The sequence below is a fragment of the Seriola aureovittata genome, chromosome 3 (genome assembly GCF_021018895.1).
Source record: "Seriola aureovittata isolate HTS-2021-v1 ecotype China chromosome 3, ASM2101889v1, whole genome shotgun sequence".
Classification (NCBI taxonomy): Eukaryota; Metazoa; Chordata; class Actinopteri; order Carangiformes; family Carangidae; genus Seriola; species Seriola aureovittata.
This window is the reverse complement of record NC_079366.1, coordinates 21,702,119-21,717,199: the sequence shown is the minus strand read 5'-3', so window position 1 is coordinate 21,717,199 and position 15,081 is coordinate 21,702,119. Positions and strand designations below refer to the sequence as shown.

At 40.2% G+C, this 15,081-nt stretch overlaps 2 protein-coding genes across 15 annotated transcripts in view; both read left to right on the top strand.

Moving 5' to 3' along the window:
• Positions 1-13,472, top strand: part of gab1 (GRB2-associated binding protein 1) — a 52,268-nt gene extending 38,796 nt beyond the window's left edge. For 6 of the 12 annotated variants that reach the window (XM_056371603.1, XM_056371611.1, XM_056371612.1 and 3 more), the window contains 10 exons: positions 50-278; positions 460-552; positions 1,034-1,719; positions 3,584-3,678; positions 4,218-4,518; positions 7,121-7,213; positions 8,610-8,703; positions 9,386-9,509; positions 11,473-11,601; positions 11,700-13,472. In XM_056371603.1, the coding sequence (XP_056227578.1) occupies positions 50-278; positions 460-552; positions 1,034-1,719; positions 3,584-3,678; positions 4,218-4,518; positions 7,121-7,213; positions 8,610-8,703; positions 9,386-9,509; positions 11,473-11,601; positions 11,700-11,858 (2,003 nt within the window). In that variant the 3' untranslated portion in view covers positions 11,859-13,472. Of the gene's footprint in view, positions 1-49; positions 279-459; positions 553-1,033; positions 1,720-3,583; positions 3,679-4,217; positions 4,519-7,120; positions 7,214-8,609; positions 8,704-9,385; positions 9,510-10,481; positions 10,558-11,472; positions 11,602-11,699 lie in introns of those variants that run through there. The other 6 variants (XM_056371604.1, XM_056371606.1, XM_056371605.1 and 3 more) reach the window with 6 other exon arrangements.
• A 1,502-nt stretch (positions 13,473-14,974) lies between these two features.
• Positions 14,975-15,081, top strand: part of inpp4b (inositol polyphosphate-4-phosphatase type II B) — a 229,559-nt gene continuing 229,452 nt past the window's right edge. For all 3 annotated transcript variants that reach the window (XM_056371175.1, XM_056371174.1, XM_056371172.1), the window contains exon 1: positions 14,975-15,076. The gene's annotated coding sequence lies outside the window, so the exon portion shown is untranslated. The remainder of the gene's footprint in view (positions 15,077-15,081) is intronic.

The following is a 15,081-nucleotide window of genomic DNA, read 5'->3' as shown; positions in this document are numbered from 1 at the left end:
AACGGTCTTGAGAGAAGTTAATCCCAGCCTTCTCGTTTTTCTCCTCCAGAGGCAGCAAAAGCTGCTCACCAGTCAGCCATCGGAGGCCTGGTAGTGGATACCCCCCCACATCCAGCACTGGGTAATATTGTTGGTCCAGCAGCAGGAGTGCTGTCCAGTGTGCCCCCTCCATACCAACCGGTCAGTGTGCGACACCTGGACTCTCAGTCCAGTTCAGAGGAGCCTCAGGATTACCTGTGGCTGGCCAACTGTGAGAGTAAAAAGCCTGAACCCAACAGGTGAGTTAGTTTGTGTACGTATGCCTCTATTGTATGTATGAGATTCCATATTCACTGTGTTGGAGTGCTGTATTGTGATGTCAGCTTCTCTCTGTACACTTTTTTCAGCCCATTTATTCTTTTTGTACATTTCATCTGTACTGCCACTCTTTTCCTTGTCTCTGCTGTGTGGTGTGTGTAGCTCCGTGCAGCTTCACTCTCCATTGGAGGGAGACCAGGAGTATTTGCTCCTGGAGGAGTGTGAGAGCAAGACTCTTCCCCCACAGGCTAGTCTGTGAGTGGCCAGCCATCCAGCTGGAACTGCCTGCTTGTGTGGAGTGCTGCACATGTATATAAAAAAGAAAACAAGACAGACCAACAGAGACACACAAACACTGTAGATTTACGTGGCTTTTGTAGATCATTATTAGTGCTGGATTAGAAGTTTTTTACTCTTAAGCAATTATCTCTTTGTAGATCAAAACTGACTGAGTTGTACTTAACACTATATCTAAACACTGCATGTTTAGATATTACCCAACAGCTACTTAGTCCCTCAGTTATCCACTTTCCCCAAAAAGAGGTGCTTATATTATAAGAGGGTGTCAAAGATTAGTGACAAGAGGTATCTGATTATAACCTTAGGCTACTAACAATGACTTGCGAACAGTGCTGTGAAGTTTTACTATGACTGTGTGAATTTCTTAACTTCTCTAAATCAACCTGTTTTGTGTGGATATTTAATTCCCTGGTGTATATATGTGTTTTCTTCTCAGAGCCCATGCCGAGTGTTCCAAGTCTACCTCCTCAGAGACAGACCTGAATGACAACCTCCCCTCTCACCGCACGCCTACATCCTCCACCTCATCAGCTAAACACACCTCGCACAATGGCTTCTTCCCACAGCACCCGGCCCCTGCCTCTGCCTCTTCCATCTACGACTCGCCTCCATCACGTGGTGCCTCGCTCTCAACTGATGGCAGCCTCTACCACCTCCCTCGCAGCTACTCCCAGGACACTGTGCTGCTCCCCAAGTCGGCCTCCTCCCCTCCAGCCCATCTAGACAGTGGGGACACCTCTGAGCTTTATGTCTTCAACACACCATCACGGAAGCCCTCGATGGAGACACAGCTGCGCAATCTTTCCATCAGTTATGATATCCCACCTACACCTGGTGCAAACTGTACCTACCAGGTGCCCCGCACATTGTCATCGTCAACAGGGGTAGGAGGCTCAGAGAGCGGGGGAGATGTAGTCCCCCCTCCGAGACCACCCAAGCCTTCGCTCAGTTCCACCTCAGGACCCCCACCACCCCCTGCTGAGCGCTCACCTACGGACACCTATTGTGTGCCCCGGTCGGCCTCAGAGACGGATGGGAACTACTGTGTGCCTACTAGTGCTGGGAATAAAGCATTACGCAGCAACACTATTGGCACTGTGGACTGTTCACGCCTCCGTAAAGGTTTGTGTCGGGAGAGTTGTTTTTTTTTTTTCTCTCTCTCTTTTTTTACTGTTGTAGTAGAGCACTGGAAAACTACAATGAGATAAGAAAATATCTTTTATGATCCTGAAATATAAAAATCTAAATATAGTGTGTAACAGGACACACACATTCACAAAGCCTTTTTCCTCTATAAAATTTTTACCTTTATGTGTAGTGATATTTTTCTTCAACTAGACACATTATAAATGGCTCTATGAGGCTTTTGCACATCTTTTATGTTTGCATTCGGTACCCTTTTAGCTTTCTTTTGATGGATGATAAGAGACGTCACTGGAGCTCTTAGTATATTTTCTTCCAGCTGCATTCCCCGTTTTTACCTTTATTATTCTGTTTTGTTCACAATCCACTCAAATGATCAAAACCTTATCGGACCTGAACAGAGTTTTCTGCAAATGCCTTTAATGAACTTGACAGTGGTTTGTGCAGCAATTCCACTCATATATATTGGTTACAGTACTCAATTACACATACTTACATTTAAAAGCAAGTAAGAAACATTAAGAACCATCTTCATGTGTCCTCACTTACCACAGATATCTTCGGCTAATTATCAGGACTACCTTTCTTGTTGTCCATACTATACCATCACTAATCTTTCATGTGATGTTTAAAATATTATGTTATCTATCAAAGTAGAGATTCACAAGTTTGTATCACATAACAGCAATTTCTGTGCACTATCATCACTTTCACTGTGTATCAAATCTGGACAAGATTTTACTAAAACCTGGCAAATCAAAGCCTGAGTAGGGATCTTTTGAATAGGCAAGAGATGAATTTTTTTATAATAGTTAAGTAAAAATAGAAAAAGGAAGTAGTTCTAATGATAGAAATTTACCTGAATAGCACAAATCTTAGATCAATGTACATCTTTTATAGAAAGGCTTAAAATAAATTGAAAACAACTTTCTGTCAAGGAGACTTGTGATGTAAAGATGGACACAAAGTGGTATATTCTTCCACATACTCCTCCCTCTTGTGGTGACAAATGTCATTACAGAAGTATTAGTTGCAAGATAGTTGTTTACACAAACCAAAAGTCAGTCATCAGTCTTACCCGTGTTAAACTCTGTGCATTGCTAACATCTGATGATGTGTTGTATAACTTCACACTGAATGGCGTTGAGGCTGTGGTGAATATTTCTCCAACCGAGAGACTGGGTTGAAAGATCGATCTCTATCTGCATTTTGATGATGCAAGGGGAATAAAATGAAAATGTAAGGAATCACTGAGCAGGAATAACCCAGTATATGTGAATGATTTGCACTTTAATAAGCATGGGATTTCATCTGAATCATTTGAAACATATTTTTATTGATGTATTTGGATGCAGTTACAGTATTTCATTCATTACATGTCTCATTGTAATTATTCCCCATCATGGTCTTACCCCACTTAGTCTTCCTCAACTGACACTATCATTTGCCCTACAAGCTCTTCCCAGCATTTGCTGTGGTTCTTGTGGCGGTAAGTGAAATGCATTAGTGACTGCATCAGTGCATAATGAGAATGCAAAAAACAATTATAATATACCTCATAGTGGAGCCCTTACACACAATGGCAGAGCTCTGTCCTACTCAGTAAATGAATCTTGGTAGAGTCATGCAATCACATATTTTAATTGGGCCTCTATTGTGTATATGTAGGATTATGTTATGGCATAGAATGGCTGGCATTTCGCACTGGTACAGAAAGTCTAGTGTGAAATTATCATGTTGTGTCCTACAGATAAAATAGTTAATGCTAAGCAACTATCACTGCTACTATTTATCCCATTTAACTTCCATTATGTATTGCAATTATATGATGTGTTTTTTGCAGATTTTGGATCCCAGGACTGCTATGACATTCCTAGATCATTCCCCTCTGACAAAAGCTGCTCGTTTGACTTCAATGAAAGCTTCAACAGCTACTTTGTAAGTGATAAGATCATTTTACTGTTGATCCCTGCTGTGCATTTAGGAAGAGGCTAACACCTTAAAGGGAAACATTCATGTCGTTATTGCAGTTTTTCAATTTTTTTCATTACACTGTTTGATTCAGACTAAAGAATATTTTAGTTTAGTTTAGTTTAGTTTAATTTATAATAGTTTACATTCAGCTACTGTAATGATTATTTCAGTTTACTTGTTGGATTCGTTTTCCGATTGTATAATCAGCAGACTAACTAACTAAGTCTTTTTGCTAGCAAGCTTAAATATTAAGGCTAGCTATGCTGCTGGTTTATTGGTAGTACATGTTAGCTGCTGCTCCTGAGCATCTACCTGCAATTCTTCAGCATTTTGGTAGCGCAGCACATGCTGGCTACCATCATATTTTTGTATTGGTAGTTTCTTTGAATTCATTCTTGATTGATTTGCTGTTGCCACATCATTTGAGTTTTCCACTATACAGGCAGCCTTACACTGTGTCTCTTTTTATTTGTGAACATATGTGTGTGCCATGTCACCCTCAGAAAAACAAAGGAATGATGCCAGTGGGAAGCCAGTCCACAGAGGAAGTAGACCAGAACTATGTACCCATGAGCGCCAACTCCCCGTCACATCATCACTCAGGCAGTTTGACAGAGCCAATGCACGAACCCAACTATGTGCCCATGACTCCAAGCACCATGGAGTTCTCCTCTCTGGGAAAGCAGGTCCCCCCGCCCGCCCACATGGGATTCCGCTCAAGTCCCAAAACCCCTCCTCGTAGGCCAATGCTCAGTGACTGCCAGCCCCCACCTGTGGACCGAAATCTCAAACCTGATCGCAAAGGTGAGTGGATGATAGGTCTGCATGCATGTGTAGCTGTGACTTGGTTCGTCAATATTCTGACTAGATTTATCATGTTGGTGTTGCGGGTTTGATGTGTGTTGAAGTCTATTCTTGCATTTAACTTGCTTCAGTATGCTCAGTATTCACTAATGCAATGACAGTCCATCCTCTGTCTTAACACTCAGCTGCTACTCTCAGTGCTGGCTCATGGTCATAAATACATAATTTCCAACCATTTTCCAAGCAGCGTTTTTCTTTATCATACTTTAGTTGCCATTGTTAATGTGGAAGATGGTTCTCTCTCATTTTGTCTCCTTTGGTTTGTCCGGTGTATTAAATACCAACCACAATCTTCCTCTATGCCTGTCCTTGACCAGCTTATTTCACCTGTTGATGAATTAGTTTAGTGCCTGCTACATCTTCTTACATCCTACATAGTTAGCTCCTTGTCAAAAGCACTTTTGTCCTGAGCTCAAGAGGCCCTGTAGCCCATTTTGGAGGGGGCTGGTCTCTGTGCCATGGAGTGACCGAAGCCCGGAGTGGTCACCTCCATCCCCTTTGTTCCCATCATCTGAATGGAGCTCTTTGATGAAAGACCTAATAGCAAAGGGAATTGCAATCTGGGCAGATTGAAAGGCTGAGTAATGGGCAACGAGAGAATGGTAGTTGAAGAATGACAGGGAGACAGGGAGTCATCACAAAGGCAAACCAAAAGCCAGAGCTGTTATTGTCACTGAGGAAAATAGGACATGTTATGGAGTTTTACATTTCCCAGTGAGGAATCCTCCCATGCGTGACATGTGGGATTTTTTTTTCTGACCTTTTGAGTCAGTCAACTCCAAATTTGGCATGCATCATTGCTGGACTATCATGACTAAAAGTTATAAAAAGATTTTTATTACTCCAAATCATCTGACTGCTCTATTACAGGCCTACCAATTTTAGGGCATTGCTCATGTTTCACAAAAAGAGCCATAACTCAGAATGTTCAGTACTCATCAAGACTTCAGTGTCTAAAATATGGGATTATTTGGCGCAGGGGCCATTACAGTAGAGTACTTATAACGCTTAAATTCTGTATGATAATTAGTTTATTGTATGTGGTGTATTGGACCATTATTACAAAATGTATATACTTGAGTTTAGCAGTATAGTGTATGCCCAGCCCTCTCTCATCTTTAAAAATTCAGCCTTTAAAAAACATAATTATTGGTACAATATATGGGACAGATACCAATGTATTTCAGATTTAGGACCACAGCTCTTGAACTCTTACAAGTTTGTAATCCATCATTTCCAGAAAAGTATGAGTGTAAAAAAATATTGCCCATTTGTAGTTTGGGTCCTGTCATTTTTAGTTGTTCTCGCTATCTATCACTTGTTCTTTCTCAGTCATAGTTTTGTGATTTTTCTCTTTTCTTTGTTCACTTTTAAGTCACATCTATCACTATTCACCACAGTATCTCATTTTACTGTCTTGATGATATTTGTTTTGGTTTTATTAGGACAACTAAGGGAAAGAAGAGTATTGCATCTATCGTGGCAATTTTCAGACAGTGTTGAAACATCTGCAAACACTCCTGTTCAGCTTTCTCTTCTGATGCTGTCACACTGATGTGTTTTTATGTTAAGTAACACCCTTTATAACTGATGATTTGAAAGGCGCTGTGTGATATTATTACAGTGTAGATTCAGCCATCAATCCAACTGCACCTGCCATTAGAAAATAGCACAAAGACCGGCATAAAGCACAGTGAATTTCAAATATGGACAGAAATCTTTATGTATCTTAAGTATGATAATCAGACTGAAACTGAAGATGAGTAAACATTAATGAGTCACATCACTATTCAGAAGTATTAGTATTTATTGGTATATTTTATGTCTAAAGCAGAAAGTATGGATGAACATGTTTCAGAAATAAGTAGAATATCACATGCCTCTTTGAGTCCTCTTTGCATATTGTTAATGTCTTTATTCTCCATGAGCCATGCAAAATTCATCTCTACTGGACTAATTTTACTCACTACCAACTTCGCTCGTCTTTTGTGAGCTGTATGTTGTGAAGGCTTTGACGTCTTTGGTCTGTGCTAGTCAATGGGTTTCATTTTATTAACACTATTTGTGATTCCATTTAAACTAATTTTCTTAGTTTGAGATTGTGGCACATTTAGGCTCTTGTCAGCAGTGCAGAAAAATGTTGTGATCAGTGTGTTAGTGTAAAATGAGCTATGTGCCTCATCAGTAAGTTACTCTGTTCTACAGTTTTGTTTGTGCTCTTCTCAACATGACATGATTTCTCTCAGTGCTTATACACTACTCATCGTGCATGCACAGCTGTGATGTCAGTCTTTGTGTGGGAAGCCGTGGTGCATGGAGTGAGGTGCATGTTGGGCAGTATGGGTCTGCTGTTGTCATGACAATCATCCTCTTGATAACTGTGCTGCACAAAAAGGTGACTGGGTGTACATGAGGGTGTAGTTTTGTTGTTCAGAAAAGTCTCGTCTTTTGCTTTGCATGGCAGAGCGGTTCTTACAGTAGGGCTTAACTGTTGTGATCACCAAAAATTTTATAATAAGCAAAGTCTTCTTTCACCAATCAGGTCAGAGTCCTAAAATAATAAGAGCAAAAGGTGTCGGTTTAGAGCGAACCGACTCTCAAACCGTAGGTGAATTCCCAAGGGGACGACGCAAGGGTAGGTACTCCACACTGAACTGAAAACTTTTCATTCTTTGACCTGTCCAAACTCTACTTCATCTCGACTCTTTGCATGTTGTAAACAGTGTACTGTGGGATTTCTCTTGTTTCTCAGGCCTGTTGGTTCTATAAGAGATTAACTGTGTGCACCAGAATCAGTTAAAATGCACTTTAGTATGTACTATTTGTGAAGAGCATCTCTATCCAGAGGTACCAAAGTAGGTTTATAAAATATTAAATGGAGTCTTAAAGTCCTAAATCCCAGCGGGAGTGGATGGGTGTGCACTTCACGCATGGTGGACTGCAGAGGTTAGTTTTGGAGCTCATGAGCAGTTGCAACATACCTTTACAACTTAACTGTTAGTGCCACTTCACCTAAATATCCCCTCACTCTGATGTGACTTCTTATATGCAGTCAACCAAATGCTATAATTTACTGACATTTCTTTTCCCAAACATTTCTTTTAATGTTTTTTGTTTGCAGTTGAACATATTGTGCTTCCAAAACACACACTCAGATGTAGCAGCCACAACAGGATTATTGTCATAAAAACACTCACATGGGCTCTGGAAAGTAGTAGATAGCTTGTCAGGGGGAAATTGAACAGTGATATCATCTTATGAAAGAGAGACTCACGTAAATAACCATATCCACTCTCCTGCTTGGGAACACACAGCGTGTACTGGCAGCAGCTGCCTTCTGCATAAAGTATGTAGTTTACAATGTTTAAGTCCAACTCCTGTGACAGAAGCCATGGTTAATGAGCATTTATGGTGAATATCTATTGTGAGGTCTTTTATTACACACACAATTTTGCATTGATTGTATAGAAGGACCAATGTTTTCATCAGATTGGTTCAATATAGATTTAATATCCTCACACATGCAAAGGTTGTTGTCCTGCGCCAGAAGTTTCACCAGCATTTACAGGAGACAAGATCTGATTACAATGAGACGGATACTTTAGGTAACAGAAAAAAGGGATAAATGGGGGTAAATGAGCTCCTGAATATTATTTATTGATTCATTAATGAATTTGTAATCTGTAAAGCAATGAATAATTAAACAGTAAGAGTTGCACTGCAGACGGAATTTTAAAATTTTGATTTTTGTATTACTGCTTTTCAGCCGTTTACAATTGTTCAAAATAAGTATTGATAAAACAAAATAATGAGCCATGTTGTTGGTGTTTACATGTCATGCATTCATTTGTTCCTGTTTAGATATGCAACAGAAATGATTTTATGACATACAACACTAAATTAAGCACATAGGTTGATTAACGCCACATTATATACAACGTTTCTGCTGTTCAAATTTGCCAGCCTCACATACATGTACTTTAAGTCTGTGTCTTAAGCAGTGACTGACTGGTATGTGTACCTTGCTTCAGGAAAACCTGCTCCACTGGAGATCAAACCACTGCCAGAATGGGAGGAGCCCTGTACGCCTGTCCGCTCACCCGTCACACGCTCATTTGCTCGGGAGTAAGTATTTAAAATGTTCTGCAGAATTTTTCATAATTCTGCGTTTTGCTAACAACTGAGGGGCATGTTCACACTACTCTGCTTTCCCATGAGCCTTGTTTTTATTTTTAGTTTGAAGTCAAGTCAAGTGGGGATGCTGTCAGAGAAGAGACACCATGCCTTTTCAAAGTTGAGAAAAATGCAATTGTTCAGAGATACACAGGCCACAGGACAGTGAAAATAAATTGCTGCACCTCATCTCCTGGTGACTAAAGTCAATGATGTTGTTATGGAAACAGTGTGCATTGTCCTACCTGCTCCTTATATTACCAACACAAAATGCAGTTGAGGTTTCCTTCTCTTTTGTAGGAAAATGTACTTTGGTGTGAACATGCCTTTTTGTAGTATATACGCTTAACTAAGAAAGTAGGCACTAACACTTCATGCATTACCAGAGTCACTTTGTGACCAGAGTAGCACTGCTCATACAAACAGGTCTGGGATCTGCCTCAGAGCTACATCATACTGAACACAGTTTGTTGGCTTATCAGGGATGAGGTCTATTTCTGTGCTTAGTGCTGCAGGGACTCTTCTGGCTGCAGTGGTTTATTGCTGCGACTGTTATGTCTGTATTATATTTTGTGCTCACCAGAGAGTGTATTTGCCTTGAAGTCGGTGTGTAAATATTGTGAATGCTGCTCAGTCTCTCTAGGTTTCCAATGCCAGCGAGACCCCCGTCAGTGCATAGCATGGCCTCCAGCACTGACTCCGAGGAGTGTGAAGAGAATTATGTAGCCATGGTCTCTAATATGTCCACAGATGATCCAGTATGTAACACATAACTATCCTCTGATATAAGAAGTTGCATGATTACTTTTTTTTTCTTTGCTTCTCAAATCGCAGATAATCAAAGCTACAGAAAAATGTGATAAATGTCTAATTTGATTTTTATTGTTATATGTGGTTTTAGTGGGTTCTTGAATCTATGTTGCACTTATTCATGTGACACCTACAGACAGTTTTCCCAACAGATGCACCATAAATACAGTAGAAGATTTTGTGTGAGGTAGAAAAACAGTTTCTGGGTTGAATACCATACAGCCTAGAATGTTAAGCTGTAGTTGTTGTTCAGAAAGTGTTAGAAATCCCATTTCCAGTCCTTGCTCCTCTCCCTAAGCCATACATTAGTCTGGACAAATTACTGGTTGCTGCAGACGGACTCCTCGCCACTTAAACTTCCTCTTTATCCTCTTTACCCTTTGTTTTTGTTCTTCTGCTTTTCAGGTACTGTGCTCTTTAAAGAATGCTGCTTTTTGTCAAATCAGTACCTTTACTGTTGTTGAAAAGATCAATTTTAGTTATTTAGGCAGTGGGTAAAATTGAATCCAGTTGTAGTGTCTTTTAGCCTTTCAGCAATGTTGCTGAAACAGGCACAATTGGTTTATACAGCATTTTCATTTCTGAAGAATAATACTGGGCATATCAGCTATACACTGACAGGATGACATTTCTGTCAATGCGGATACTTTTTCTTGCAGTTTGGGTATTAGATGTACCATTTCCTATTTTTCTTGCTGAAACAGTCTGTTTACATTTTTTCCAACATTTGCTTTAATATTGTCTGCTGACTTCCTGTTCTTTCTTCACTCGTGTTAATTTCTTTCTCCCTAGTTCCTCATTTCTCTGACATCACCAGACTCTGGCTTCATCCATTTTATTTTTCCTGCATTTTGTTCTTGACCATCTGCTGTTCTCTTTTTTTCCCCTCTTTGCGACTACTTCCTTCTTACTGTGTGTAGAGAGGAGTCCTTCTACTGCACAGTTCCCATCACCCCTGTAAAGAGGGAGGTGGAGGAACTTGACACCATAGAGGAGGTGAGCAGGGTTGCCAGGTTAGACATGCATGGCCTGCCCTGTCAGATCACCAGAAGTCACCAGTTTCAGGTGTTATTAGATGAGAAAATCAGCAAGTACATAGAACAGACTTTGCAGTGCTTATGTCAGCCCCCAACACCAGCTACAAACTGTGGCTTGGATACACAGTTTGTAGTGATTTTCAGATGTTATATACCATCACTCTTCTTACAATTAGTATGTTCTAGCTTTGCCACCATCCTAGTTCTAATAACTCCACCCCACTTGTAGTTAGAAATTAACTCTGCCTGTAGGTCCAACATGTACCTTAGTGTTGTCACAATACCATAATTTTAGCTTATATTTTTTTATCCTTATTTTAAATCTTAAATGTGATGTTTAGATATAATGACAAAAAGACAGGAGATCTCATGTCATGTCACCACTGCACCAGCACGATGAAATGGTGCATCCATCAGTGATCAAATCTTACGAGTCCGGTGCCTGTCAGACATGGGACATGGGCTTGATGAAAAGATTTTCACCGATTAAACAAATGTATTCTTATGATAAATGATCAATTTCATCTAAATAGTCCCATAATTCACTGCCTGCTCCAGTTTTGACAACCAGTTTACCTGGACAGTGATTTTGTTGACTACTATGCCTTTAACATTTGATTGCAGTCATTTTTTAAATCTTCCAATCCACAAACCATTCGTACCTGTATGACAACCCTCTAAAGACGCCTCTGAATGCAATTTGGGCTTACACAGCATTCTGTGAAAGAACCAACTTCTTGATACATCATAAATAAAATAAAATTGGTTATTTTGACAACACAGGAGTATGTTTGAATATTGGCTCTGTTTCACTCTGACATTGCTTCAGTGTTTCTCTTCTCTCAATAAAAGCATTCTTTCCTGGCTAATGTAGAACGTGAAGCTTGTTGCGCCCCTGACTGCGGATGGTGGCAGCAGCCCCATGGTGAAGCCAAAGGGAGACAAACAGGTGGAGTACCTGGATTTGGATCTTGACCCTGGCAAGTCGACCCCACCAAGGAAGGTAAGAAAGGAATTTACTTAGATTATCCCAACACTCACAATTAGATGAAGAAGTGTGAAGGATCTTCAATGCTGACCTATACGGTTTTCCTTCTCTAGATGAAAAGCAATGGAACTGGCATGGCAGCATCCGATGAGCGTGTTGACTATGTGGTTGTGGACCAGCAAAGGACACAGGCCCTTAAGAGCACCCGGGAGGCCTGGAACGATGGCCGCCAATCCACAGAGACGGACACCCCTTCCAAAGGACCCAAGTGACCCTGTTGTCCCAGCTACCAACCCACCCTCCAAAACCATTGGGCCATTTACACTAGTGTTGGTTCTGGTTTATGCTTTGGGGCGGTCCAGCTGTCACGTTCCACCTCAAATAGATCCTTAGTGTGTAGGGGCCAGTGGAGCTTCATAGCCACTCAACTGTCTATAGTTTACACTGCTGTCAAGCCGAGAACAGCACTGTGTGTACAGTTGTAGGAAGAGGTGCGGGCCAGGAATAAGCTGTACGCAGAATGAAAGCGGGTGGAAGGATTGGACTTGTCCTCGGGGTTTGACTTAAGCAGACTCATGAACTTTGAACATTCACTGCCTACTATATTGGATTTGTTTTTTTGTTCTGTTGTTCACGTTTCAATGGCCGATGGGTCGATCCAGAGTTAACATTTCCTTAAATTATAATGCTGTTTGATGTTGTTTTGGAATGTACGTGAAATCACTTGATAACATGATCACAGTGAAGTGTCCATAGGCACTGTTGACAGGTCGGTTTTACTATTCCTTCACTCGGTCAGAGTGGATGGCTGAAACTGTAACTGTGTCTGAGGCCACTTCAAACCAGATCCCTGAGATAACCCAGTACGACAGAATTTTAGAGTTTTATTAATTTTTTCTTTCAGTGCAAAGGCAGTTGAACCCGTTCATTCGACATGTAAACAAGTGCTCAATTTAAGCTTTGGATTCACTCAAGGTTTAATCCACTGAACATGATTTGATTTCCATTTACTTTGTAAGTGGAGATGCTTCAATCTGTTATAATGGAAGTGCAAAGACTGTACAAAAGTGTTATGTATATAAACAGGAAAAGTGTCCTTTATTTGTATGGAATATCCAGTGTGTTTGGCTCGAAGGTATGTGGATTCTGCAGGGTAGAATCCTGTGCCTGTCTTAGGTGGTATCAGGACTTGTGATTAAAGAATGAATTACTGTGAGTTTTTAGAACGTGACAGGTTTTCTATAAGTTATGCAAAGGTATCAAACTTAGGCTACAGAGAGAAAATCAGGTACTCTTTAAATGCAAACTAATACAACTATCCACTTCTAATTTATTTCTCAAGTTATTTCATCAGGTGGATGTCGTGTCCCCTTTCAGCTTTCAGCTCAGTATTCTTGATTCATATGGAGGAACATTTTTGCTAAACTGTTAAAATGCTTAATTTGACATGCGCTGGTCAATTAGTTTCACAAGTTCATTGATATTCCTCATTTCTCTCTCCTCTTAGGTTTAATTTATTTCAAATTGAACTGGCATACAGTTTCGGGAAATTGACTGCCTCATGTAGTCAACTAGATACATCTTTTATAGGCAGTGAAAAATCTTTGTCTGCATAGATCTGTGCTTTACTAACCTGTGAACTCTCAGTCAGAAGTCCCAAGCATGTGCTGCCACAAGATAAAATCATTGCTGTACATATTTTGCCATCAGTTAGATTAATATGTATCATCTGAAAAATGTGCCTACTAAGTCATCTACATTCTACTTCACTCTTTCCTTATTGCAGTCTCTTTGTGATATGGACTGCAAAGCTGATGACGCTTTATCTTTTTTAATGACAGAAAATGTAAATTTTAAAAGTGGACTAAATAAAATCAAACCTCTTATTCCTGTGTTGTCTTTCTTCCATATAATTCCCATTATTATTGGGAAAGATAGAATAGAAAATAGAATAGAACCCTTTGCATGTTGAGTGGATTGAAAAATTGATGATACCATTCAACATGCACGGCTTGTATGCGTTTTTTAATTCCTAGCACTGTCAATTCCAGAGTTTTGATAAAAAATTTACTAATTACTTTTTTCAAGAAACTTTTCTAAACATCCTGAACAATTATAGCCTGAAATATGATTGTATCATCTGAATACCTCAGGATGAAACAACCTTACAATACCACTCCTCCCAGCCATGACAGTGCCCACATCTTACATAGCCTAATTTCATACAAACATAACATGTATAGTTTCTACATTTCCACACAGCTACGACTCAGTACTCTGACAGCTGCAACAAGCCATGAGCTCTGTAAAATGCAAGACAAATTATGAATATGATGTAATATAACTTGGAAAATTAGACAAATATAGTAGTTCAAGTCGATAAACTGACCAAAAATATAAACGGAGCACTTTTGTTTTTGCTTCCATTTTTCATGAGTTGAAATTAAAGATTTTTTGTAATAACACAAAAGGCTTCTTTTTTTTGTTCGCAAATGTCTTTAAATCTGAGTTTGTGAGCATTTCTCTTTCGTCAAGATCATCCATCCACCTGGCAGGTGTGGCATAACAATATGCTGATTGCACAGTGTGATAACTGCACAGGTGTGCCTCAGGCTGGTCACAGTGAAAGACCACATTAAGATGTGCAATTTTATTTTGAAAGAAAATCATCAGGCAATGTACTACAGATTTCACATGACCCGGGCTACAGATGTGCACTTTTTGGAAGGGAGGGTCAGAAAAACGAGTCAGTCTCTGGTGTGACCACCATGTGCATCATGTTGAGCAACACATCACCTTTGTACAGAGTTAATCAGGCTGTTGATTGTGGTCTGTGAAAGACCCTGTGCTCCTGAATGGCTCTGCAAAGTTGTTGGCTATTGGCAGGAATTGGATCACGCTGTTGTACAGGCAGATCCAGCGCATCCTAAAGATGCTCATGGTGAGTATGCAGGCCATCATTGCATCATGCGGCAACATGAGGCGATGGGGGCGGATGAATGGCGCAACAGTGGGCCTGTATCTCTGTGCATTCAAATCGCCATCAATAAAATGCATCTTTGTTTATTGTCTGTAGCTTAAACCTGTCCATACCGTAACGACACTGCTCACCAACACCATGCCATACACACACATTTTGTGTGGTCTTCTATTGTGACCAGACCAGGGCACACCTGTGCAATAATGACGCTGTGTAAACAGTATCTTAATATGCCACACCTGTCGGGTGGAGCTTGGCAAAAAAGAAATGCTCACTAACAAGGATTTCAAACACAATTGTGAACAAAATTGAAGATTTGTATTTCAATTCATGAGTATTAGATTTATATCTTTGTTCAGTATAACTTAGCCTCAGTATATAAGCTACGTCGTTTCCGTCTGCCATCTTTGTTTGACGAGCGATGGAGTTTAAGAGAAACAAGGACCTTATTGCGTTTTCCACCTGCGCGGAAAAATCGTCGAAGAATCTCGAAATTTCTTCGGAACAGAGGTAAG